The following is a 24,429-nucleotide window of genomic DNA, read 5'->3' as shown; positions in this document are numbered from 1 at the left end:
CCAAGCCACAGGATGCGAGATTAAATAACCTAAATGGCAAATTAGTTGACCAACTTCACCTCTCATACTATCGATGGCCAACACTTCCCATACTCTCAAGACCAACTCAAGAAAGTAAGGAATGGATTGATATGTCAGCGGTCATCAATTTATATGCTGGTCTTAGGAGTTACTCGGCTGAGCTCGTCGGATATTGAACAGCAGTTTCCGAGGTCATGGGCAAATTCGGAACAAGAAAATGCGTAGGAATGGTAAGCGTCTATGTACGAGACATCTCACTTAGTACATAGAAAGGCCCTTCTTAGTAATGCTTTCGACTGAAAAGACACATGACTGATAATTTTGATGTATGGTTTCTTAGATCGAATAGCTTAGCACGATGAAGAGGGAAATCCATCCATAAAATTCACGTTCTGAAGAAAGGCTTGCAAAGTCCTTGTACCACCGTCTTGTTTATTTATATGCAATGTTCACTTTACCATCGAATCGTCTTGCACGTAAAGATAATAGAGAGCACTCAATCATCTTGGATCAACTTTCATTTATGTTCCATCTAGTTCTGGATGACCAACCGTCCATCTGCTGTTTGAGTAGCTGAAATGTTATTGCCTCCAGCATTTCTGAAGTCCACCCTCGGACGATTATATCCCATGCTTTCCTCCTCCACGAGAGTGCCTTCTCGATACTGACCCGTTACGAGATAGAAGATGTTCTTGGGCTTGATCTGATACTCCTGATTGGGTTCGGGAATGAATGCGCCCAAGGGGACGGGGCCACGAGAGCTCAAAGCTCCAGCACCAATGAGGAAGTTTTCTAGAGGTAAGCCGAATTAGCATACCGGATTTGGCAACATCAGTCGAGGTAGAGACTTACTACTATGAGCGTCACCGGGGGTGAAATCCGACCCAGTTTTAAGCACAAAAGCATGAGGCTGTCCAGAGGGAACAGAGTGATCATGAGAGAATGCCAGCATACCATTGCTAGCTACGACGCCGATTGTTGATCCAGATTCCCCGTTTCCGCCAAGGTCAACGGGCTGGTTACCTGAGACAGAAACATTGGTTCCATTGCCAGGCCGGCCCTGAGACGTTCCCAGGATTGCGAAATACTGATCTTCAATAGTAAAGAAAGCGGTATCGCCCTCGCCAGCCTGTGCAGTAGCAAATACACTGGACCAGATGGGGGAGGAGACATCGCCACCGCTAATGTCTGGCTTCTCAGCAATCAGAGCATAACTCTGAATTGAACCTAATTGGTTTTGAACGGTGATGGTGAACTGCTTGACCATTGTTGCTTATGAGAAAAATGGTTAACGATGTATATGATTGTGTAAATTTGGAGAAACGTGTAGAGTGTGGTCAGGATGAATGAGTACGGGGATGCAACTATTATTTATAACCGAGAGTCTGCCAGCTCCAATGGAGACTACATTGATGCATTCAGGTCAGAGTTAGAATGTCGAACAAAGACATCTCTAAGACATTTGGTTATACCCAGGCGTGGCTTGAGGTTATGGTCCATTCTAAACGCATAATAGGTGTAGATGATGGAGAGGAATCTGTACCTGTGAATAGCGGTGAGTTTAGTTGTCCTGTCAGCTAAACCAAACTTCCGATCATTTCTTTATTAGTTGTGGGATAAGACATCTGCAGTCTCCGTTACTCAAAGCACTGGGACTTTGGCTTGTTGTGGTGAAACCTGCATATGTAGGTTAGACTAGCGGTGTTGGTCAGCAGTTTCAATCATTCATTCCCTCCAAGACTCCTCACGTTCTTGATTATTAGGAGATTTGAAAATTAGTAATTAATTGAAACAAGAACTAGATCTACTCCCTGGTCGACCATATACACAGCTATCATCGTAGGTCTGGTGCACTGGAGCCCGGTTATTAAGAATGGATTTAGCTGTATATCCAAATTTCCCAGTGGCAGTCTTAAACATGGCACGCACTTTCTCAGTGCCAAGACAGTTCTTGTTCCGTGTGATTTGTAAATGGGTGAAGAATGATACAGCTATAGAGCCACAACCTTGATAATCCAGATGGTCGTCCATTTTTAGCGTCGTCTTGCTCGGAACTCGGGGTCGAGAACCGAGTTCCGATTACCGGCGCCATCATCATTTCGGCTCCCATTTTTTTCTGGATCTGATTTCAAAGCCGACCACATTTCCTTTCCCGTCCAGATATCGAATATGCGATCCAGTCTATCGTGCGAACATTGCAGGTAACGTAATTCACCGATTAATACTCACCAGAAGAAAGCTAACTAGGACTACGAAGAAAAGCCAAAGTCAAATGCGTCCACAATGGAACTGCACCTTGCTCAAGATGTAACAGATTGATAACCTCTGGCTGCGAACTCACAAGGCCTCAGGTGAGATCTGCAAAGAAAGTCGCAAGAAGACTTCAGACTGCATCGGTTGCTTCGACTCCACGCGGCGATGATGTCTCAGTAATTTCGGCCTCGTCTGTATTGAGTCCCGTGACGCCTGTCCCATCAAGACAAACGACTTCGCATAATGAACTCGATACCATGGATGAACACCTCACCAACTTACCAATGGGCACCATCTTGAAGGCTTTGAACATATTCACCGCCAAGTTCCCCGAGTTGAGAATCCTTCAAGCAGCGTCCTTCATCAAAGAGTACCAGACTGTCCGAACCAAAGAGGGCAAAGCACTTCTCGCGACAACTCTTGCCATTACTAGGAAACAATGTTCCATAGTCACGGGGGATTGGCTAAGAGGTTTGAGGAGCAGCGAGTCATACGCGACGTATTCTTGGAGTACATTATCTGATGCTATTCTACAGCCGCCAAAGGTGCAAGTCGTCCAGGCTTTACTCATCTTGACGTTATATGAATGGGGTGTGCGTGAATATCACAAAGCTTGGATGCACTGCGGTAAGTTCATGAGCACCTAGAAGGTCATTCTTCTAACAGGTATAGGTATGGCAATACGTATCATGCAATCGCTTCACAGCTCCCGGGTCAGTCCCCATCCACTCGACGTATCCCAAAACAGCGACACAGACGCCATGGCCATCGCTGTCGAGTCACGAACATATTGGGCCTGCTTCATAATGGATTGCACCATCAATTCAGGAACGTACAACCCGCGCATGCTTCCCATGTCGGAAATGCAGAAACTAAAAGTGCCTCGACCACTCAACTACACCGACTTCGCCTTTGGCTTCGATACTAGTTCGCTCAACTACAGTGCAGGAGACTTGTCTGGTCTTGCACAAGGTTTTGAGTCAATAGCTCTCGGTTTCGATATCTATGCTCAAGCCATGTCTTTTGTGTTCAATAATGGACGATGTGCACCGGGTATGTGCGCAGCTGCGAATTGTCCTTGGGTTTCTAGCTCGTCATGGTATCAGTGTCGAAGTCGACTAGAAGAATGGAGGAAAAGTCAGCATGAGAGACTTTGGTATCCGCAACACAGTGTTGTTGTGCATATGACGCTCGGTCATGGTGAATCCTTCATCTATCTCAACATGCTCTACTATCTGACGTAAAAGCCCATCAGCACTTCGCGAGACGTGCGCTAACAGTATCTCAGTACCATTATGCTACACCGAGAATACTTCCCATTCTTGCCCATCAGAGATATGACACCTCGAGGTCCTGTAGACCCGCCATTGCTCGAAGCAGAAGCTCCACCAGGTTGGTGGGATGAAAGTGCCAGAGAGTTATTTTATGCATCAGAACAGATCGCTTGTTTGCTACAAGAAGCATCAGAGTGTGGGGTTCCATTGATAACACCTTTCTCTGGATTCTGTGCTTTTACGGCATGTTTCCTGAATCTCTACGTATTCCGATATCCGAAAATGAATCTAGGTCGCAGTACCAAGGCTGAACAGCTGATGAATTGGGGATTGGAGTATCTCGAGGAGTTCCAGAATGCCTGGGAGCTGGCAGGTGGTTGGGTAAGTTCCTCTTCCAGAAAAGATGTTTCAAGCTAATAAGAGGAGATAAAAACTATTCAAAATTCATCCCTTCTGTATAAGAGAGCTACAGAAGACGAAGGGCGATACCGAGGTCGATCAAGAGCTGATTTTGAGACTTTACATCAGTCGATCCACGAGTATCGTATTGTGGATAGATCGGATCAGCATCTACAGCAGATCAGCCATGCAGATCGAAATTCGTCAAGGATAGAGGATGGCAATGTTGCACCGGTACAAACACAGGGCCAAACCATGAGCGCAGCTATCAATGCCTCTGTACCTGATCCGTTCCCAAATTGGTGGTCAATGTTGCAAGAGGTAGAGTTTACTGATATCGGGAATCTATGGAATGGACCACGTGAAATGTAGATAGATCATTACAGAAACAATGAGATGCGATTAAATGCGCAGGATGGTATGCTATATAGTATTTATTAGCCAGTTTGTAAGATGGTTGGCAGATTGGCAGACAGAAACTGAGACCCTGAGCGTGGGTTAAAATTGCAGTGCAAGGAGGATGCCTAATGACTCGCTCGTTATCTATAAGTTATATAGCTAATACCTTAGCAGATAGGAACGGTACTCGTTCGTGGATTAAAATTGCAGTGAAAAATGGTAAGACGCACGACACCCACTCGAGTTGTTAGTCAACACATATCCTTGTCACTTTATAACTTTACATGCAATGCAATACGTATGACTCATAGGTGACAAACCCCAAGTCCATTGCAAAAAGAGAACGAAAGAATAAGGCACAATGCAGAGAACCCTCGGTATCCAGTCAAAGCCGTATGTATAAGTAAATTGTTACTCTATTGTATATCCGTTTGAGACTCATCTATTATTTTCTCTTCGCGGTTTAGGAAAAGCAACAGTGTAACTAGTGTCTTTCCTGCACCTGCTACATACAAAGCATTTGATGACCCAACACCTGTTCTCATAAAGGCTCCGGCAAAACTCCCCAACACTAGCGATATCAGAAATCCAACACGTCGATCTCGTGAACGGTTTCGTATCTTCAATAAGCTTGGATCGATGACAAGATCAACCCATGCTGCTGTCGCCATAGCTGTTGTGATTTCCTGGATTCGAAATGGTCTCATGGAGGCTACTTGGGCCCCTGACGCAAAGGCGAGCAACGACAACGAGCCCATTGCTGAAGGGCTATTGCCAGACTGAGAGTATTTAGGGTGTATGATAGCGGCCACAAACGTCAGAAGCGTTTGGATGAGATGGCTGATGATCAGCCACATTCGACCACGCTGCCCAACAAAATTGGCCAACTGCCCTGTCATGATTGCTCCAGCTAGAAACATCCCTAGACTGAGACCAACATTGGACAAGTTGAAGACTGAGTTGTTATGTCCAGCAAGACCTACAGCCAGCACGACAGAATTGCCGGTCTGGTTGGAAGCAAAGCACTTAAAATCTGGATAGCTCACGGCATCTTGGATACCGGTACTGAAGGTGAGAAGTAAAAGTTGAACTTCGAGGAGGAAATCGACTTTAAGACTAGCAGTGAGGTAATGGCGGATGTAGTTTGGTAGTTTCAGATGCATAGTCTGACGCGGATAAGATGAGTGGAATTAAATTCAAGTACGGATAACAAGTAAGTAATTCATGTGACCTGTATTTCCAATTATGCGTGTAACAAAATTCAATAGGTATTCTTTTTTATGAATGCGAATGCAGGCTTGACTCTAATACCTACTTGGTTCATTAATACCCGGCCCGACAGGCAAGCTTAAATTCCAGCTTTACTGGTGTCGAAAAGTCTTTGATTGGGAGGGGAATAAAATATTGATACATATTTGTAAGACCCGGGGACTAGAATCGGCGACCAAACTTAAAAATGGGACTCGGAGACTTGACTTGTAAGCAACTATGCCCAAAACAGTATAGATCAATAGTGTTATCATCAGTCAGTACAGCGGTTTAATGAGAACAGAAGGCGGGCACGTCATATAACTATTGACCAAAGCGGCATATATAAAGGATTACCCTCATACATTCAGTCTGTAGTTCAACAATTGACCTTCATTGTCTCGTTACTTCAAGAACAAACCTCCCTGTCAACATGTGCAAGAAAGCTACTTGTAATACCTGCAGTGAGTTTGAGTACCTGAATCATCAACTATGACTGACATGGCTCTAGAGAAGGCAACCTGGTGGGGTTGTGGCAATCATATTCCCTCAGTCATGTCTCAAATTACTGAATCTGAGTGGTGTACTTGTGAGCCCAAGGTTGAAAAGGATGGGGAGAAGTACCCTCCTAAGGGAGAATAACCCGTGTTAAGGTTAAAGATTAAATATAATAGATATTATATAGATAGTCTAATCTATTAGTTAAAAATCCCTACATAGCACCCATAGCGCTATAGTGCACACCATTGCTTAACCCCCCTACCTCCAGCAAGGTGCCCCCCTGAAGTGGCACCACTTAGGAAAGTATTTAATCACTCCGGTTTCTGACCATAAACGACATAGCTATCCATATATTAGCCATCATATATAAAACATATATTAACATAACTTACATAGGCCAATATGCGTGGATGCTCTTATCCTTGAGCTCACGGCGGACCTTGGCAAGTAAAACTTCAAGTTCTTCTTTCGTCCACCCGAGTACACGGGTATAAACAGCAGAACTGAGGCCATCAAGACCAGAGCTTATGTTTTCGAGAGTCCAAGCCCCTTTTTTTAATCAGTATAACGTTCATTACTCACATAACTCATCTCCCCTCCTATTGAAACTTACCAAGTTCTTTGTGCTTGGGGTCTCTGGGCCAAGTATTCTGAGGCCACTTAAAGATTGTCTGCTGGACATTCTGGAAACCTTGTGCTTCAAGTTGCTCCTTGTACTTGTCAGCTCCATCAAATGGCCGCCCAATCGCTTTAGTCCCTTCAAGCAACTTAGTTGCCCATTCATATGTCGCTGAGTCCTTTCTCAACGTTCCATCATCGCTAGTAATAGGGTAGATATCGGCTAGTTCAATCCAGCCGCCCGGAGCAAGACTTTCGTAGGCTTTCGAGAAGAAACCAGGCCAGTCGGCGAACGAGGCTGTCATCATACGACTATAGATGAAGTCAAACTTGACATTGAATGTCCAAGGTTCTTCGATATCATCTACCTGAAAGCTCAAGTTGGGAGGGACAAATGGACTCTGGATGGGGCTCAGATCTACACCGATAACCGATGCACTTGGGTTCTCGTCTGCAAAGTCCATGGCCCAGAGGCCAGTCCCAGTTCCGACGTCGAGAACGTGGTGCAATTGGTGACCGTTTCGCCCAGCTGGTGAGAGATACAATTTGTTTTCGAAGGTAACAAGGAATAAATGATGTTGTAAGTCAAGCCTATCCTGTTCGCGCTCGTCATTTGGCATTACATACTGGCCGTCCTTGTAGGCATGATATGTTCGACCGTTCTCTTGGCGATAATGTAGGATACTGGAGCTAATGGACGATGTAGAACTTTCCTCATCCGTCTGGAGAAACGAGTCTTGGTCGCTATCATTTGTGTCAATTTCATCCACTTCAAGAACCGCAGTACTTGTGGGTGGAAAAGATTCTGGTTCAGGTGAAGTCATTGTGGAGATATTAAGTGTATCCAGGAGGTATTTTCTTAGAGAATCTGGGCTAAGGGTTGAATGGGTGACCGTCACTATGTCCTAAGTGCCTGAAATTTAAAAAGAATAAAAAACACATGCAACCCCCGCCGCAACTTTGATCTAAATACCGCACATCCGGAGGTTGCCGTCGCTAGGCTGGGCTGACGAACTTACCCATTAAAAATCGGATGTTTAGCCTCTATGGGTAGAGTCGACCGTCCCTTTCATGGATGTCACGGATTAATATTAATACACTAACTCTATCACTTATTGAAGGGGTATTTAGTGGAGAAGATTAGAATAAATCCTATAAGCTAAATTTCCTTGTGTATAAAACACTAATGCTTTTATTATTATACACTATGACTCTTCAGGTAGAATGGTATATATATTTAAGGCGCCCCTGGTGGTATGCATAGTATTATCTATCCAGGCCCATTCTGAAATACGCTAAGCTTCTCTTTAAGACTAATTTCCACAGTGGCTTCGACAGAGAATAAGTTAGTCCAGTTACATACACTATTCGAATTTAATTCCGGAAGGACGGGTGCCTTCAGCAGTCGTTGCTGGAAGGGAAGTAGTGTCGTAGGCTTTAGTGGAATGATTAATCTTACTCGCAACTGGTAGTTTCATTGAAGTTATCAGTATTAGAATATATGAATGTAGCATTAATAATTCTGGGATTTTTCACTAAACTCTCTCGCTGGTTAGCATTAAGTAGATAAGAGAAGGAGACTTGGGGCCCATCGAATGAGCGGTTACGAAAATTCAAAAAGCGAGCCAACCCATTACAACGTGTAACTCTTATTCTCTTCCTACAGCCAGCGACACGCAGGGGCCTTACCTCAGGTTAGGAGGACAATAAATAGGGTCTAGAAGATTCAACGAAATAAAAAGGCTATTATGACTAGAGACTAAGCCTCGACGATAGAATTGGATTTCCATGCTCTTCACAAGTTATCTGAATTGGTCGCATAAGGCAAAGGAGTGGCCAAGTCAACATCAAGTCATTGGTATGTATTAAGTTACTTTATCTTTACATATACGAATTGATGAATATAAATGATGTTTTTCAATTTTCATTTCTAGAATAACCCAGTCGTCGATCTCTCAAGCTATTCAACGCAGTCAGGACTACCTGAGCAAACAAAACGTCCGTATTCTGTGTCCAGGACTGGTACATAAGGTGGCTCATGCCAGGGTTTAGCTTTAACTCTATAGTTGAATAGCCATCTCAACTGTACTTTCCATGCGTTGCTAGGAAGTCTTTGTTCTTACATCCTGTTTCCCATGAGCATTTCGAAGCTACACTCCAGAAACTCAATGATGTTACCCCATGGATCCTTGACATATGCAACGCTATATCCAAAAACATTCAGTTTTGTCCCAACTAACTCCCCACCTGCATTTTCGACCTTAGCAATCATATCGGCGACAGAGGGCACAGTGACAGCAATGTGAAACACGCCTCCTCGCTTGTAGTCTCGCTCGAAGTTTGCCTCTTCGCCAACCTCCATTTTTGGGTCCTTGAATTCAAAGAGCTCTAGACCAACCCCATTGCCACAGGATAGAAGTGCAAGTTTCATAACCTGCAGAGAAGCAGGATAAATATCGAAGACCGCAGCGTCAGGGGTGGCTTTCCTGGAGATAGTGGTGGGCGGGGATAGAACGTGGAAACCGAGTATTGAGGTATAGAATTTCATCGCTGATTCGAGACAAGGAACTGAGAGAGCGATGTGGTTAATCGGATGGTTGAAAGGTTTCGCCTAGAATTCTAACTTAGATATAAAGCTCCATATGTAAGTAAGTAGACAACTCACCGTGTTAGCCATGTTGACGGTTTATTTGCCTTCAAGAATTCCTGTTATAGAGGGCAGAGATTATATGATATAGTATAGTTGGCTTGTCTATATATCTAACCTTTATAATAACGACAATTAGAGTTTTGGAAAATTTAACACTTTGGCATAAATATCACGCGCTAGTATAGTTAAGAAAATGAGTCATCGCCGAATAATTTAATCAAGTGCTAGTACAGCTTGGGGGAAAAAACGTGTGAGTCATGGCCGGTTTATCTAGTGGTTAACTGGTAGTGAAGATCCCGAACCCGAAGCAAATGTTAAATTCGACTGGGGATGTCTTATATACTACTTACCTAATTATACACTGGCCTTTTACTAAAACCTAAGTTTAAAACAAAGTAATATACTGTTAAATACTAATAGACTATTTATTTCTTATATAAATTAAGCTAAAGATAATAAATATACTTTAGAGTTTAAGTATAATACTTATTAACTATTTCCTAGTAAGAATTATTAAGTATCTTTTCAATAGAGTTAATTATTAAATATTATAAATTTTAGCTCTAGTTCTCATATTATATCTACTCTATGTAATACAGAAGGCAGTTATTAAAAATAACTTTTTATCTTTGCTGGGTTAATGCTTCTCTATTTAATCTCAGCTACCTGATATCCTCTATAATAGCTTTACACATATATTACAAAAGGTTCAAGGCAGTAAAGGCAGAATATAGCTCGGTATTTAAAAATAAAGACAGAAAAAGAGAAAAAGGATTTAAAGCTACATTTTCTAATTCTATATGCAATGCCTTATATTTCGACCTGGTGATCCTGTTGAACTGTAGCTACCCTGTACAGGGCGGTTTGCAGCCTATTTCAGCAAAAGAAACTGCGTTTTAGCAGAGTCAAGGTCATATAACTAAAAGCAAGCTCAATTAGGGTTAGCGTAATGCATTTACCCACAAAGAGGGCAAATTGCGCAGCCGCGAGACAATCTAGACACGACACAGTCAATATACAGATCAATTTCGACATATAGGTTCAACAGATTCACATCACCTTTGCAACCTAGCGAGCTGAGGACAGGGATCATGCTCGTTTGAACAATGAGAAGGGACGACAAAGTGTTCCCAAAATTGTTATTCAAGCCGATACGATGTATTCATCCGTCTGACGAGAAAGACACTTGCAAAATTAGAACGTCACAGTGGATGCTAGGTCACGATAGGAAGGCTGTGGGTTCTTGTTGAAACTATAGGACAAAAGCCTGTGGACAGCTTGTATACCGTATTGCTTGAGTGGAACAGGGCTAGACTGTCTTGATCCTTGCCTTGCGGTGAAGCATGGCATAAATCTCACGGCATCAACACTGATGCCCCTGAGCATTGACTTGAATTAAATATCTCAATTGTTACAAATTCTCAATCATTACACAATGGATGTCTCAGTATCGGTCGACAATGACATCCTCAAGCAACTCTATACAAAGGAAGCCATCTCTTTGCGCAATATCAGTGATGGCCTGAGTGCTTGCGGCGTCGGAAAGATTGTCAATATTCCTCAAATCATCGTCGTGGGCGAGCAGTCCGCTGGAAAATCATCAGTCCTCGAAGCTATTTCCCACATTAGGTTCCCCGTTGATGGTAGTCTCTGTACACGATTCGCGACGGAGCTAATTCTTCACCATGCGGACGAGACTCGCATAGATGCAAGCGTCAGATTTGCAGACAAGACAAAACCAACCAAAGCTTTTCAGCGGAAGAAGTTTGATGAGGAAGATCTTCCAGACATCATTAAAGAAGCTAAAGAGCACATGGGAATATCGCAAGACGGAAATGACTTTTCAAAGGATGTTTTGCGATTGGAAATTGAGGGTCCGAACATTTACCCATTGAGCCTTGTTGATCTTCCTGGTTTGTACCATACAAGTACACACAATCAGTCATCAACTGGTAGAGACACAGTGGAGGAGTTGGTAGAGAGCTACATGCGGCAGAAGAATAGCATTATCCTTGTCGTAGTCTCTGCTAATGTCAATCTGGCCAGCCATGTTGCTCTCGAAAAGGCAAAGGCTATAGACCCGCAAAGACAGAGGACCATCGGAGTTATCACCAAGCCAGACCTTGCGCTCGCCGCAAATACCAAAGAACATATCATGGCGGCCAAAAACCAAGAGAGCGCACACAAGCTACAGCTTGGATGGCACGTTCTCCGAAACAGAGGAGAAGATGAGAAGAGTCTCGAAACCCGTGACGAAGTTGAGAAGTCGTTCTTCGAAAAACATCCCTGGTCTTCAATTCCCAACGAGGACCTGGGCATCGCCAATTTCCGTACAAAGCTGAGCGAGGTTTTATTTAGCCACATCAGAAATAGCCTCCCAGGAGTTATCGGGGATATGGAGACAAAGCTTAAGGAAAGGCAAGAGGAGCTTACTCGGCTGGGAACTGCCAGATCGAGCACTCAAGAATGCAGGTCCTACATGCTCACTATTGCCAGCGACTTTCAACGCTTGGCTAGAGATGGATGCAACGGGCGATACAACGATCCCTTCTTCGGCAGCCTTGAAGACGAGGGTCTGAAATTTCGGGCTCTGCTCCGGAACCTCAACCGAGTCTTTGACCATATTTTGAGAACTAGAGGGTCCACGCAAAGCATTGTCACCCCAGACGAGGAAAATTCGGAGGAGAATGGTCTTCCTCAATATCTTGAGAGGTTTCTTGAAAACTATCCCTACGAATTCTCGGAACCTGAAAAAATCACGGTTGAAGAGTTGGGCATAAACCTCGAGAGCAAAGCTGCTGCAAACCAAGGTCGCGAGCTCCCAGGCTCTCCGAATGCGGATCTCGCTATGCAGATGTTCAAGAGCCAAGCGGCTCCATGGAAACAAATTGCCGAGTTTCATGCAGAAACTGTCGTGTCCGTGGCGAGGACTTTTGTTGATCAACTGTTCAAGCATGTAGTAGGATCCCCACAGAACAACTCGACTACAGAGGCCATCTTGTCTACCATAGTGGACCCCTGGTTCGAAGAGAAAGAAGAGCTCCTAAACAAAACGATCGACGAGCTGCTGTGGCCTTATCTCACGGGCCATTCACTTCCTGTCGATCTCGAGTTTTATCGCGCGCTATCTCAAAGGTCAACAAAGCGTGTCGCGGACCAGGTTTGTAAGACGTTGGAGGATAACTACCCGGAGTTGTTTAAAGAACCATTCGTCAATTATACACCTGAAAAGATCCAAGAAGCAATGATGTCTGATCCCAACTCGCGATCGGGAGAATTTGGCACTGATACGATTATTGACATGATGTTGACATACTACGAGGTGAGTTGTACACCACACAAGAAGCTCATACAACATACTGACTAGTATATACAGATGTCGAGACGCACATTCACAGATAACGTGATCAGTTTGGCCATCGAGAGATGTCTTATCTACAGCTTACCTGACATCCTCACACCAACAGAGGTAAACAACTTGACCGACGATCAACTTGAGGAGCTTGCAGCGGAACGTCCTGAAACTACGTCACGTCGAACTCTTCTGAATGCAGAGATAAAAGTCCTGCAAGATGGATTAAAAACATGCCGTAAATACAGACCCAGAACTGTCGCAGGTATGAGAGACACATCTGTTATCTGACGACCCAGGCTAATAGCAGCAAAATAAATAGCCTTGCCCTCATTCAAGTCCTGGACGAAACCGGCGGCTCGTCCTACAACATCCAAAACAGGGACCGACGCTGCAGTAAACTCGAGACTAGCAATCACGGGCCCTGCCAGTCCGGTCCCAGCAGCTCCGGGAACAGCTGCTAGTCTACCAGGTGGCCAAACCAGTCTCTTTTCAACCCCGGCCAGTGCATTTTTTGGAACCGCCACCCAGCAACAACAAAATGTGGCGAGTCTTTTCGGAAGCAAGCCACCAGCAGTAGCTCCTCCTCCTCCTCCTCCTCCTCCTCCTCCTCAACAACAGCAGCAGCAGCAACAACAGCCTGTGGTGAGAACTGGGGCGGGAACAGGCGGCTCTGGAGGCTTCTTAAGCTCTAACGGTGGAGGCCCCAACAGGACAAACAGTTAGTTCATCTGTGGGTTTGCCGCGTCTTCAACCAAACATTTACTTACTATATGAAGATTCGTTTGCTGCCAACACTCAAGATTCATCAAACCAGCAATTATCGAGCTGGACCGCAACACAAATCAAAGACTTGGCATGTGGTCGACCATACGTGGACATGGCTGTTGTCGATGGTTTCCAGACGACTGAACGCTTCCTTCACATATGTCACTTGCAAAGTCACAAGGACTTTTCACCGGAAGAATTCCGGTTTAGTGAAATCATACGAAGCCAGGCTGGGTTTAAAACTACCCAACCTATTAAGTCCATAGAGACATATGGCAAGAGATACGAGAAATTTCTTTAGTAAATAAAAATCGAAGTTGCATCTTTTCTTTTTACTAACGTGCAGTTTCCTGTCTGATGAGTGTATAGTATCAGATTCTCTATCATGGGTGGACCAGATCTTCACGAGATCCATGCGACACCTGTGACCCTTCTGGTCTCTCTAGGGTGTGCATTTCGAAATCGACCTTGACATGAATCTTCTGACTTGACGTGCCCTCAATATCATCGAGTTGCTCCCAATCGTCACCCACTTCGCCTCTATAACTACGGCGTGCTGGTGCTGCCTGAGATGTGATGACAGCTCGGTTGATACCAGAAAAGGAAGAAACGTAAGCTGGGGAACTGTCCGTGGATGAATTAAAATGAAAGCGGGAGCTGGCAAGCTTGCGTAGTGCAGGTAATGAGCCGGCGACAATTCCAATACCTGATTCAAGAGTGGACCAGAGGATAATATGCCCCATATTGTCTGTTTGTGTAAGTAAATCAATTAATTGACAGTTTATAGAGGCCACTTACATAAGTAGTTGTGAGGTTGAGAGAACGCTTTCAAGTACGGGAGTCGAATAATGGTACACAGTGATGCCCTGTGAGATTTGTTAGTGTTACGTATTTATATCACGGAGATTTACTTACAATGCAGCCAAACCAAGGATGACAGTAACAGAAACCTTGGTGGCCTTTCTCATATTGGACTTGTACAGCATAAATCCAGGTAAGACAGCACAAGCCCAATCAGATATGACAGCGCTGACGGATCCAATATATGCTGAATTCATCAACAGCGATATTGAACATTCTCCGCGATTATCCCAATTGTTTTCGATATGTTTGCATGCAACTGCGACGGCAATGAAGTTGAATATCGTTGTGACTAGGGTGAAGATGAGAATGATCCAAGCGATGGTACGGTGAACCTTGGTTACGGCAATGCGTAGCAGGGTGGCGCAGATAGAGGCCTTGAGAGGAATCAGTGAAAAGTTGTAGAGCATTTCGCCTATCCACATCCACTATAGTTCAAGCTTTGTTTAGCACGAGTCAACGAAATCTAGTAGTTATTGGGAATCACCTTGCGTCCATCAATTTGCAACAAGTCATTTAATCCCCCATCCTTTGTCCCCACGCCAGCATAAATAGCACGAATTCCGACTCCAGTGAAAGTGACATGTAGTAACTTGCACGTCGTTAGTACTTCGTATCGTTTCACGGTAAGGCAAACTCACCCATCCTATAAGCATAAGCCCGTCATCGAGTCCAAACATAGCATATTTCAATCGAACAAAACAACGTAGGATAACAACAATGGCAGTTGGAATGAGAAAGAAGATGGACACGCCAATCAGAAGACGTGCCAGACCCCGAGGGTCAACAGCCGTCGCGTTCTCATCAAGCATGTTGGCGATGGAGAGCTGAGGATACCATGCCTACACTCAGAAAGCAAGCGCAGGACATGAATACCCATTAAAAAACAGCGCAAGACTGCCATTTTGAAGCATTGTCTCCTTTCCACAATGGCCTTATCATGCAAGTCCACGCTATTCCCCGCGTTTTGATCTCCCACCATATCAGATTTTAGTGCCAAAACTACTGAACCTTATCGGTCGCGGTAACCGATTATTGAACTACGAACGCCTTGAGAGCAAGGGTACCAACTCTTAGCTCAACTACCACCGCTTCCTATGACCACATTGGGTTAAGGCATGTTATAATGCCCTGAATGGGATCAGCGAGTGCCTACTGAGGCTTGACTAGCACGTGCAGCTAAATCTGCCATTATTACCTCTTATCTAACCTCACACGTAATGACAGATTCAGGGGTAAAAGTAGAAGTGTGTATTCCATATCCGGCGGATATGTACCGTCGAGTCTGGTAAATTCCGCAATTAATATAAGATTTCGATAGAGTTTATTTCTCTGCCATCTGTTCCTTAAGTTCTAATAGTCTTTATTATTATACTTCTTCATTAAGCCTTTGCCGTTTAGACCAGCTTTCCTGCCCATTCTGTGATTGATTATCTTCCCCTTCTTGTTTTTCACTAGCCCAGTTGGTATTGTTAGCAGCTGTATGCTGTAACAACAACTTCGCATAAGCAGCTGCCGTTGCGGCTGCGTAATGCTGCCAAATCTTATTCTTATTAGAGTCCGCATAATCGCAGATACCACGAATAACCAAGCAGGGAAATGTATTCATGACTCCGGCTGCCTCCATCTCAAAACAAAGGATTCCATATTCCTTTGCCCAACGATCTCTTACACTTCCATCTTTGAGAACCCTGTTCCCCGATGCAATAAGCCCATAGTGAATTTCAGGGAAATGCGTTGCCCGGTCTGGTCTGGAGTTCAGGTGGCTACCCTTACAAGGACATCCTCCATCTTCCCCACAGGCAAGACAAATAGTCCTAGAAAAACAATCGAGATACTTCCCTGGGTGTTGGTATCGCGATGCTAACGTCTCCGGGACCCGCCTGACGATTCCTTCAAGTGAAGATTGAAGCGCGTTGGAAGGAAGATCTGGATTTGATCGAAGAGAGCTAACGGCTGTCATCAAGCATCGGGGAGGTGGATGAAGACTACCAGTGAGTTCGAAAGTGTTACCCTCAATCTCCTTGCCACGATCATACTGGATGACGCCTGGATACTTAGTCGTTGGTAAGCTCACAACCACGTCACCCAGCCTTATATCATTCTCCTGTGTAGGAGCACCGCCTCCGATGCCAACGAGAAGGCAGAACTCGACATTGAAAAACGTTCGCTTCATATTCGAGGCTGACTCAGCAGCAGCATTTGTGCCATACTCACCCGATGGGAGACAAGCCGCCACTACCATGTGTCCACTTATTGTACCGAGCGCATATGTGTTACTGTCTCCTCTCACGTACTTTGGATTGCAATGCTTATCATCGAATAGCGCGCGCACCGCGAGGAGCTCAAGAGGTAGCGCGCATAGAATGCCAACCGTATATGATGATCGAGTGTACGCCTGTGCATCTGCTAACAACGGTAGTTGTGACGATAGACTTTCAGTTTCGGCACCACTGGGAGAGCGACTGAACCGTCGCTTATTTGGCGGGGAGTTCTGCCGAGTCCTTCCGGTTCGAGTCTCGGTATCTCTGGCTTCAAGGTGCAACCGTAAACCTGGCGAATTTCGGTGACAGCTGTCAATGTGATCACATATGTGATCAGTTGATTGCAAAACCTCAGCGTGACTTTGCCGTTCCCACGCTTGTGAAAGTTGCCCCCAACTGCCGAAATCCACGTTCTGTGCAAATCGGTCGAGATCTTGGATACGGATATCGCCATAAGCTTGACTGAGTTCTGTTTCCAAAGGCAGGACCACTTCGCTGTAGATTTTAGATCTCAACGTCAGGTCGTCAAGGATATTGCCATCTTCATCTTGCCACACATTTGGATCCAGGCAGTTCTCTACAGCCAGGTAGAATTGAGAGTTCTCTGGTATTTCCTTCCGACAGGCTTGGAATACACAGTTGACATCCATATATCGTGAGAAGGAGGTGGACTGCGACCCAGAATCCAAGACGACGTTATACCTTTGAGCTAGGATGTCAAAAGGAGCCACAAAGTATATCTCCAGAAGCATTGTTGAGAGAACAATGAGCGCCGGGCAGTTATGCCCCAAAACATCATCTGGATCCATATCATCTGGGTCTATATCATCTCCGTCGATACTTCCCCCTTGACACGCTTCTTGAACTGAACAGCAGTCTTTCGCAGCGTGGTCAAGGTTTGAGAGTGGTCGGTGTATAAACGGTTTCAGCGGTATGATTGATGAAGCCGTACGGAAGAACCAAACATCGGATGAGTTCCAAGCAGGTTGTAACCAGGGTGTATTATGAAGGTGAAATACAGCAGAACTTAGAATGACAGCCAGTATCCTTTTCGTCTTCTCGGTGAATGAGCCAGATCTAGTTCTGAGGAACTCATCCAAAGACACAGCATTCTGTGATTTGTAGTCGTGGCCGCATCTCCTTTCTGATTGAAGTTTGTAAAGCTGATTACGGATGATCTTAAAGACGAGACGGTACGACGTTTTCGAGCTGATCTTTGTAATCTGTTCGCATATGCTCTTTACCTTCATAGTCCTGGTAGCTGGTGAACATTTGACCTTGGCTGGTAACGCAGGTTCCTCGTTGACTACCATCCTGACTTGTTTATCTTTGGTTGTATGAATGATAACCTCTTGCCAGTCCTCCCGCGAAGAAAGAAACATGTCGAAATCGACATCGTCTAGGCCCGTATCTGTCTCGAATTCTGGTCTTCGATAGGTGCCAAGGCATAAGCGAGCACTTAAATCATGGGCTGGTTTGCATGGGCAATCGTTACATGCCACTATAGCCTCGAAGATTGACTGTGCAGCACTTCGGACGGCGTAGGTTGGTTCCGCGATGCTCAGCTGGGGACCTAGATCTTCTGTAGCCCATTGGGATGAGTCTTCAGGATATCTGACACGTAGCTCTTCTTCGCATCGATCAAGTGACGTTGCAATCTCAGAACGTTGGCCCTGTGTCGTTCCAAAATTCAACTGCGTACCAATAATACCGATCTTTGTGCTGTTATCTCTGACCGCTCGTATCTTGTTCTGAATCAGTTTCAGTTCGCGTAACCAATTATCGAGTGAGACATTAGACGATCCATCCAGACATGTCGTAGACATTAGCCTCAGGGGGTCTAGAATAACATGAATAGAGTCATCCAATGGCAAAACAGCGCTTTCTCCAGCTGCGATCAGTCGGCTCTCTATTATGGTGCAGTAAACGATGATTTCGGCGTAGAAGGCTTTTGGATCTTCATCCTGCTCATCCAGGCGTAGAGCCTTGGCGATTTGATGAACAGACTTGTAGGCGTGTCGTATCGAGTTCACGGCAACTCTACCGGTAGGCAAAGAGGAACTGGATCTCATAGTTAAGACAACGGGCCAGATGAGCACGAGTCTCACAGCTAGTGAGGGCTGTTGTACTGAAGATCACAATGGCGTTGTTGAACGGAGTAAGACAGGGTAGTATTGTTTGTCGCACATCAACCCCTCTTTAATCCTTGTCCTTTGCCTGACAATTGAGGCTCCCATGCATTTCGCTCCTCCGATAAAGATGTCTTGAGACTTTCTAATGCCAGGGCCTGTAGGTAGACTTTTGCCCGGCAAATATTCAGAACATGTCAACAATAGCCGCCGGTGAGAATGGTGCCGAACTCCCAATGGCTCGGATAGTCGATACCGCTAAGTCATGTCTCGTCTCTTTCCAAAAATGCCTCAATGATGTCAGCAAAGCTGAGAAGGCTGGCTCGGTCGTGACAAAGCCATCCATTGTTCGCATCGAGGACCAGCTTGCGAGATTCTCACTTTGGACAGCCAATCTTCGCGTCTTCAGTACTAATCGAGATTCCCTCGACAGTCGTTTGCGGGAGGCGCCTGATGTTAGATATGCCATCAGCAGCCTTTTAGAAACGCTAGACCACCATCTGAAGACCTGTGAGTAGCATCATCGGACCAAGACGCTAAGTCTTACGGTTGATAAGGAAGAAGTATGCTGACAACAAACTAATTCTTAGCCGCCAGCATCCTCCTCTCTATTACACCGGATTCTAATCTAGAATACACTGAGAAGTTGATGGTTACTTTTGGTGATTCAATTGACGGACTGCGGAATGATATCACCTTGCTTCATAAGATTTCCAACACTATTCGTCGAGCAAGCAAAGAAACTCAAAATATCAAAGCATCCAAAGATTTCATAATCGAGGATGCTGAGGGCAACGATACGGAGCCGTTTCTCCGACAGCTATTCACCAACTACATACACGATCGATTTCCCGGAATAAATGATACTATTCGTATCCGACTTGCAGATTCGATGGTCCTTCGACGAAAGAGAATTCTTTATCGCAGAAAACGTTATGGAACAGCTTCAATACGTCTTCCAGAGCCAGTGGCCAAGCCTGTGATATCGCATCCAAGGTTCGATAATACTAATGATGAGACCCATGTTGTTAAGCGACGGGCTGTGGAAGCACCAGCTCGGAGCAATGTACAATCTCTAACAAAAACTGCAACGACACTTTCCCCAGCGAATTTTAAAAAGGCTGTTGCACCTTCTGTCATTTCGGTTTCAAAGACGGTTGCACTCAGCGGGGCTGAGGAACTGTCCTTTCCACCTGCCCCTACAGCAAGCCTGATGCGGAGATACAATATGATGAAAAGAGAAATCGAAAGCGATGGAAATGAACGGGACCACGAACTTTACAAGAAGGCCGCACCTTTTGAAGATGGACTTTACCACTGCCCATGGGAAGGACAACTTAGCTGCAACCACCAACCCGTGAAACTATTGTATGAATATCAGTAAGAAATATCACTATTATAGATAGGCCTCGTTTACTGACTCTTTAATATAGCAAGTTTATTGACTATCACCTAAAGCCCTACCGCTGCAAGGCTGATTCATGCGAGGACGTCCGCTTCACTTCCACTGCTTCCCTACTCCGCCATGAGCGTAAGGCTCACAGACCCGGGCCTCAGACCTTAAAGGAGAAGGGTGGAGATCAAGAAGATAAGACGATCGAGCGTATGAAGCGAAAAAAAGATTTATCTGAGGCCTGGAATAGTTGTGTCGAGGCAGTGGCGGAAGTCACTTGTCCGTACTGTTTCCACGTTATTCCTATTCGCGATGTTATCGACGAAAAAAAGTGGAAGTAAGTCCAACTTCACTCGCCTTGGAATCTTCCCAATAGGCAATCCACCGATCACAGAAGTACTAAAGCATATGAAAAGGATGCACGTCAAGGATGATCTTGACCCCTACGTCTGCCTTTTCGAGGAATGTGAATCTTCAGATCATCTGTACTCACACAGCGGACAATGGATAAAACACATGAGAGATCATACTCTGCGATGGCGCTGTAAGTCGAAAGCCCATGAAGAGTTCACCACCAAGACGAGGGCAGACTACATTCAACACATGAATACTTGTCATCCAGGCAAATTCAAAGACGCCCAGCTCGCTGTATTAGCTGACAGAGGGGCTTTAACGGGTGGGCCCCTTTTCACAGCCTGCCCTCTCTGCGGTATCGACAAGACAGAGACAACGATGGAAAGTCACGTTGTGAGTCACATGCGGCTTCTGGCTCTCAAAAGCCTACCGGTTGCTCTTGATGACACAGATGAGTTAGAGGACGACGACGATCAACGTGACACTGGAGATACCTCTCATTCGCACAGCCGGAGCACAATCAAGGATGCACTTGAAGACACTGCACCCCTCAGTCCGCCAGTAGCTGCGGAGGATTGGGATGATTCGCATGAGTACGGACATCAAGTCCCTGGACAAGGCCCGCCTATTTCAGAACATGAAAAGATGTCATGGGATCATGTTACAGACAAACACAGTTACAGCCAAAAGGATGATCCCGTACTTCAGCCTTTCATCCATCGTATGTCAGATACTAACTACCCGACAAACGAGTGGAACCCTCTACCAGGGGCGATGTTTTCGAGGTCACACAAACGTGCGCCCATCATCTGGATGGATCCAGACTGCGCTATTTGTCGTGCTCCAGCCTCTATGGCTTGTGACTGTGAGGCTAAGGGCCTGGACATTGCTGTTAAGCAGGCGGAAGATAGAGTGATGCGGTCAGTATATCAAGAGATCAGAGAATGGGCGACGGTGCACGCGCAAGACTATGTGAAGCAACAGGCTACACTCAACGATCTTGACTCCCATAATGAAAAGAACAGACAGAAAGATGTTTCAGGGCAAGGCTCTGGAGATGAAGGCCAACCTGAGGTGTTGAGTCCTCTTGTCCACCTCCCAAAAGTATTGGAATACTACTTTGGGCTTGTTGAACTAACGCTTCCTGCTGAGGACGAAGCTGCGGTAAAGGAACCACCGCTGAGCAAACTTCCTGATAGGCAGCGGAAACTTTCTGAGGATCGACCTGACGTTGAAAATGAGTATAGCAGCGATGTTTCCACATCTACTAATCCCAGCAAAGTGCAAAGGTCCAATGCAGGCACTAGCCTACGGCCGCAGGATATAGAATAGTCATTTGAATTCAATCTTAAAGTACATTTACTTTCAAGCTTTTTACCTTTAAAATAGTTATTAATTTAAAATAATAGCTAAAAAGATTTTTTGGTAAAGTAGTACAAAGGCTGCATGGTCTTGCATCTCATCAAACAAAACAATCCACTTCTCATTTCATGGAACTATATAATTCTATTTACTTGGAAATTGTTTTTGAAGCTGCTCATCAACAGAATGAAGAAGCTTTACAGAAACGTCCTTCTGCAACGGACCGATTGCTCTTAGATCTTCTCTCAAATCTCGTACATCAACTATGTTGCTCCTCGGTATTTCACCCCTTTCCTCTTGGTTGCGGCAATGGCCCAAAGGGTACCAGACACTAATAAATACATCCGTAATACCTGTTAACGTATCATCTTTCGTCAATTGAATCACGAGGCAAGCTTCAGCACCAAATCCAATCTTGAATAAATAGCGATCCTGTCGAAAGACTGAATCAACTTCGGGCAGATGGGTGAAATCTTGCGTGATAGACAAACTGTGCAAGTCTTCCAAACCGCAATTCTCAGGGGTCTTGAAAACGCGGCAACTGATATCAGAGCACTGCCAACCAGTTATGCATTGGGCCATACGCCATGCAACTACCCGATACCCCAAGACGACTACAAAAGTGCCGATCTCTTCTATTCTTATTTGGATCATTGTTTGATGATCTTTCGAATAAATGATTGACAGCGAAATCTTCTTGTTGAGATTAGGTGGTGGTGGCACATATCCTGTCGAGCCAGGCACGTTCTGGGGTACGCCAGCCTGAAGAGAAACCAAGACCAATCGACTTCCGATCGGCTGAGGTGGATAAGTCCCTAGTATAGTATAACCTTGCAAAATTAGGAATGGGGGGACAGCGATTGAAATGGGTAACTCTTGAAACTTGTGAAGTTGCTCCGAGTATCTTCGGATCACTATGCTCATTGACTGAGCCTGACCTAAAAACTCTTCAGAGACAAGAATAGGCTTGCACCATTGGGGACGTAAGTACTCCCCCTTCTGGGTACCCTGATCTCGTTCAAATACGTTATAGGCACGTGTCGAGACCAATGGTATCGCAACAAAAGATCTAGGGATAGTCTTTTCAGTTGACCATTCTGTCCTCAAGCGAGGAGAACAGCCCAATATTATGTATGCGAGTAGTTGGTGTGTCAAGTCAAGACGCACAGGAACTTCCATCTGTAATCCCCTCTGATTCATTGCAAATGAAGCTGCCTTGAATCCCGGCATGATACAGGGTACAAGGTCCCTGCAACCTCTGAACAATGAGGGACGCGGTGCAAGAAGCGACTTTTCTTGGGAATGCCAATGACTGTATGGATGTTCATAACCCCAACTTAGCAGGCTGCTGTCATCACTTTGATTCATGATTTCTTCTTGAAGTCTTTGGAAGGCTTTGTGACCTTCTCCATAGATCATAGGCATATTGACGTCAAATATGCCTAGTAGACAGTAAGCCAGATCCTCGGGCATTTTCGTCTCTCGTTTAGTCATCCACGACATCCTTTCAGCAACGCTGGCTGTTGAGAGCATGTCGCATATGCCACCACGTCGATATTCATTAAACAGAAAGAGCTTTCTGATACCAGTGATATCTTCAATCAGGTCTCCCATACTTCCTCTCGTAAAAATTGGTTTCCAATCTTTATCGTAGAAAGCAACTTCAGTTGGTGCAAGTAGCTCCTGTAAGGTCCAGCCCCTCTTGAACCAACGAGAGCGGCGAAGGGGAGACCCTTTGATGCTGTGATCCTCAGACGCAGAAACATCGGACAAGAAAGCAAAGCATATTTTTGCCAATTGGTACCATCTGAACATGGAATTCATTGCCTCTTGGAGCTCAGCGCTACTTGTCTTGTCAATGCAGCAAGTATCAATCCACACATAATCAAGTCCAAAAGACAACGCGAGGCGACAGGCGTTCTCTATTTTCGCCCACCCGGACTTGGCTGTCAGCACTGTGCCGGTATTTGACATCATGTCTTGAAATGACACCTCCTCATTTTCTACCCAGGTATGTGAAAGGATTGCAAACGGTGGGGTTTTGTTTTCGTCGGAAAAAGAAACGAGCTGAAGTGACTTTCCATCGAGAAGTCGCATGTTGATACCGATGAATCAGTGCAGTGGAGAGTAGCGGTAATAAGATGACTCGATATTATATGTCGCCCTTCCAGAGAGATTTGTTGCTCACTGATGGCTTGAACGATGCATTTAGAATCGTGCTCTGACTTGGGTGTGGTTGCAGAAGACAATCTTAAAAACCTCACCCCGAGGCTTTGCCAACTATATGTAAAATCTTACACCCTGTTTGGGCCCCATGGTAGGCCTCCGGAGGCCGATCCTCGCCTAACGTAAATTGTGACTCGTCCCTCTCAACATGAAGGATGTCGGAACAAGGCTCCCATTTTGTACGGTATCCTTGCAGCCAACCCCGAGACCTTTTTCCAAAATTGGCGACTTATAGTTGGTCATTCACAACAGAAAAGAGGGCCGCATATGCGGTTGGTTCGCAGAGCAAACAGACACTGGCTGACGATAGGCCACGTCAATATGAAGATATGAGCTATTTGTTTTGGTGTGGTCGCT

The 24,429-nt window shown here is 45.2% G+C and overlaps 10 protein-coding genes across 10 annotated transcripts; 3 read left to right on the top strand and 7 right to left on the bottom strand.

The window, feature by feature from the left end:
• Window positions 1-553: 553 nt before the first annotated feature.
• FSST1_002993 (uncharacterized protein) lies at window positions 554-1,288 on the bottom strand (the record flags this gene model as incomplete). The annotated part of the gene is made up of 2 exons (XM_083229031.1): window positions 554-813; window positions 874-1,288. 2 exons carry the CDS (start codon window positions 1,286-1,288, stop codon window positions 554-556), a joined length of 675 nt encoding a protein of 224 aa, XP_083086423.1.
• Window positions 1,289-2,531: 1,243 nt separating this feature from the next.
• On the top strand, window positions 2,532-4,319 carry FSST1_002992 (fungal specific transcription factor domain-containing protein; the record flags this gene model as incomplete). Its single annotated transcript, XM_083229030.1, has 4 exons — window positions 2,532-2,901; window positions 2,947-3,514; window positions 3,563-3,929; window positions 3,975-4,319. The coding sequence occupies 4 exons, from the start codon at window positions 2,532-2,534 to the stop codon at window positions 4,317-4,319; spliced, it is 1,650 nt and encodes a 549-aa protein (XP_083086422.1).
• A 443-nt stretch (window positions 4,320-4,762) lies between these two features.
• Window positions 4,763-5,509, bottom strand: FSST1_002991 (YoaK family protein; the record flags this gene model as incomplete). The annotated part of the gene is made up of 1 exon (XM_083229029.1): window positions 4,763-5,509. The coding sequence occupies one exon, from the start codon at window positions 5,507-5,509 to the stop codon at window positions 4,763-4,765; it is 747 nt and encodes a 248-aa protein (XP_083086421.1).
• An 897-nt stretch (window positions 5,510-6,406) lies between these two features.
• On the bottom strand, window positions 6,407-7,537 carry FSST1_002990 (S-adenosyl-L-methionine-dependent methyltransferase; the record flags this gene model as incomplete). The annotated part of the gene is made up of 3 exons (XM_083229028.1): window positions 6,407-6,437; window positions 6,488-6,644; window positions 6,709-7,537. 3 exons carry the CDS (start codon window positions 7,535-7,537, stop codon window positions 6,407-6,409), a joined length of 1,017 nt encoding a protein of 338 aa, XP_083086420.1.
• A 1,295-nt stretch (window positions 7,538-8,832) lies between these two features.
• FSST1_002989 (uncharacterized protein) lies at window positions 8,833-9,390 on the bottom strand (the record flags this gene model as incomplete). Its single annotated transcript, XM_083229027.1, has 2 exons — window positions 8,833-9,324; window positions 9,379-9,390. 2 exons carry the CDS (start codon window positions 9,388-9,390, stop codon window positions 8,833-8,835), a joined length of 504 nt encoding a protein of 167 aa, XP_083086419.1.
• Window positions 9,391-10,798: 1,408 nt separating this feature from the next.
• On the top strand, window positions 10,799-13,784 carry FSST1_002988 (P-loop containing nucleoside triphosphate hydrolase protein; the record flags this gene model as incomplete). Its single annotated transcript, XM_083229025.1, has 4 exons — window positions 10,799-12,685; window positions 12,740-12,980; window positions 13,038-13,360; window positions 13,419-13,784. 4 exons carry the CDS (start codon window positions 10,799-10,801, stop codon window positions 13,782-13,784), a joined length of 2,817 nt encoding a protein of 938 aa, XP_083086418.1.
• An 82-nt stretch (window positions 13,785-13,866) lies between these two features.
• FSST1_002987 (uncharacterized protein) lies at window positions 13,867-15,156 on the bottom strand (the record flags this gene model as incomplete). Its single annotated transcript, XM_083229024.1, has 5 exons — window positions 13,867-14,231; window positions 14,282-14,349; window positions 14,399-14,772; window positions 14,832-14,936; window positions 14,986-15,156. The coding sequence occupies 5 exons, from the start codon at window positions 15,154-15,156 to the stop codon at window positions 13,867-13,869; spliced, it is 1,083 nt and encodes a 360-aa protein (XP_083086417.1).
• Window positions 15,157-16,239: 1,083 nt separating this feature from the next.
• Window positions 16,240-18,680, bottom strand: FSST1_002986 (uncharacterized protein; the record flags this gene model as incomplete). Its single annotated transcript, XM_083229023.1, has 2 exons — window positions 16,240-16,273; window positions 16,384-18,680. The coding sequence occupies 2 exons, from the start codon at window positions 18,678-18,680 to the stop codon at window positions 16,240-16,242; spliced, it is 2,331 nt and encodes a 776-aa protein (XP_083086416.1).
• A 251-nt stretch (window positions 18,681-18,931) lies between these two features.
• FSST1_002985 (uncharacterized protein) lies at window positions 18,932-21,816 on the top strand (the record flags this gene model as incomplete). Its single annotated transcript, XM_083229022.1, has 4 exons — window positions 18,932-19,247; window positions 19,328-20,117; window positions 20,171-20,467; window positions 20,547-21,816. The coding sequence occupies 4 exons, from the start codon at window positions 18,932-18,934 to the stop codon at window positions 21,814-21,816; spliced, it is 2,673 nt and encodes an 890-aa protein (XP_083086415.1).
• A 174-nt stretch (window positions 21,817-21,990) lies between these two features.
• FSST1_002984 (uncharacterized protein) lies at window positions 21,991-23,943 on the bottom strand (the record flags this gene model as incomplete). Its single annotated transcript, XM_083229021.1, has 1 exon — window positions 21,991-23,943. One exon carries the CDS (start codon window positions 23,941-23,943, stop codon window positions 21,991-21,993), a length of 1,953 nt encoding a protein of 650 aa, XP_083086414.1.
• Window positions 23,944-24,429: the final 486 nt, after the last annotated feature.

The sequence above is a fragment of the Fusarium sambucinum genome, chromosome I, assembly GCF_050947815.1.
Source record: "Fusarium sambucinum isolate potato_lamoka chromosome I, whole genome shotgun sequence".
Taxonomy (NCBI): Eukaryota; Fungi; Ascomycota; class Sordariomycetes; order Hypocreales; family Nectriaceae; genus Fusarium; species Fusarium sambucinum.
Note: the sequence above shows the minus strand (reverse complement) of the source record. Positions and strands in the feature narration are given on the sequence as shown.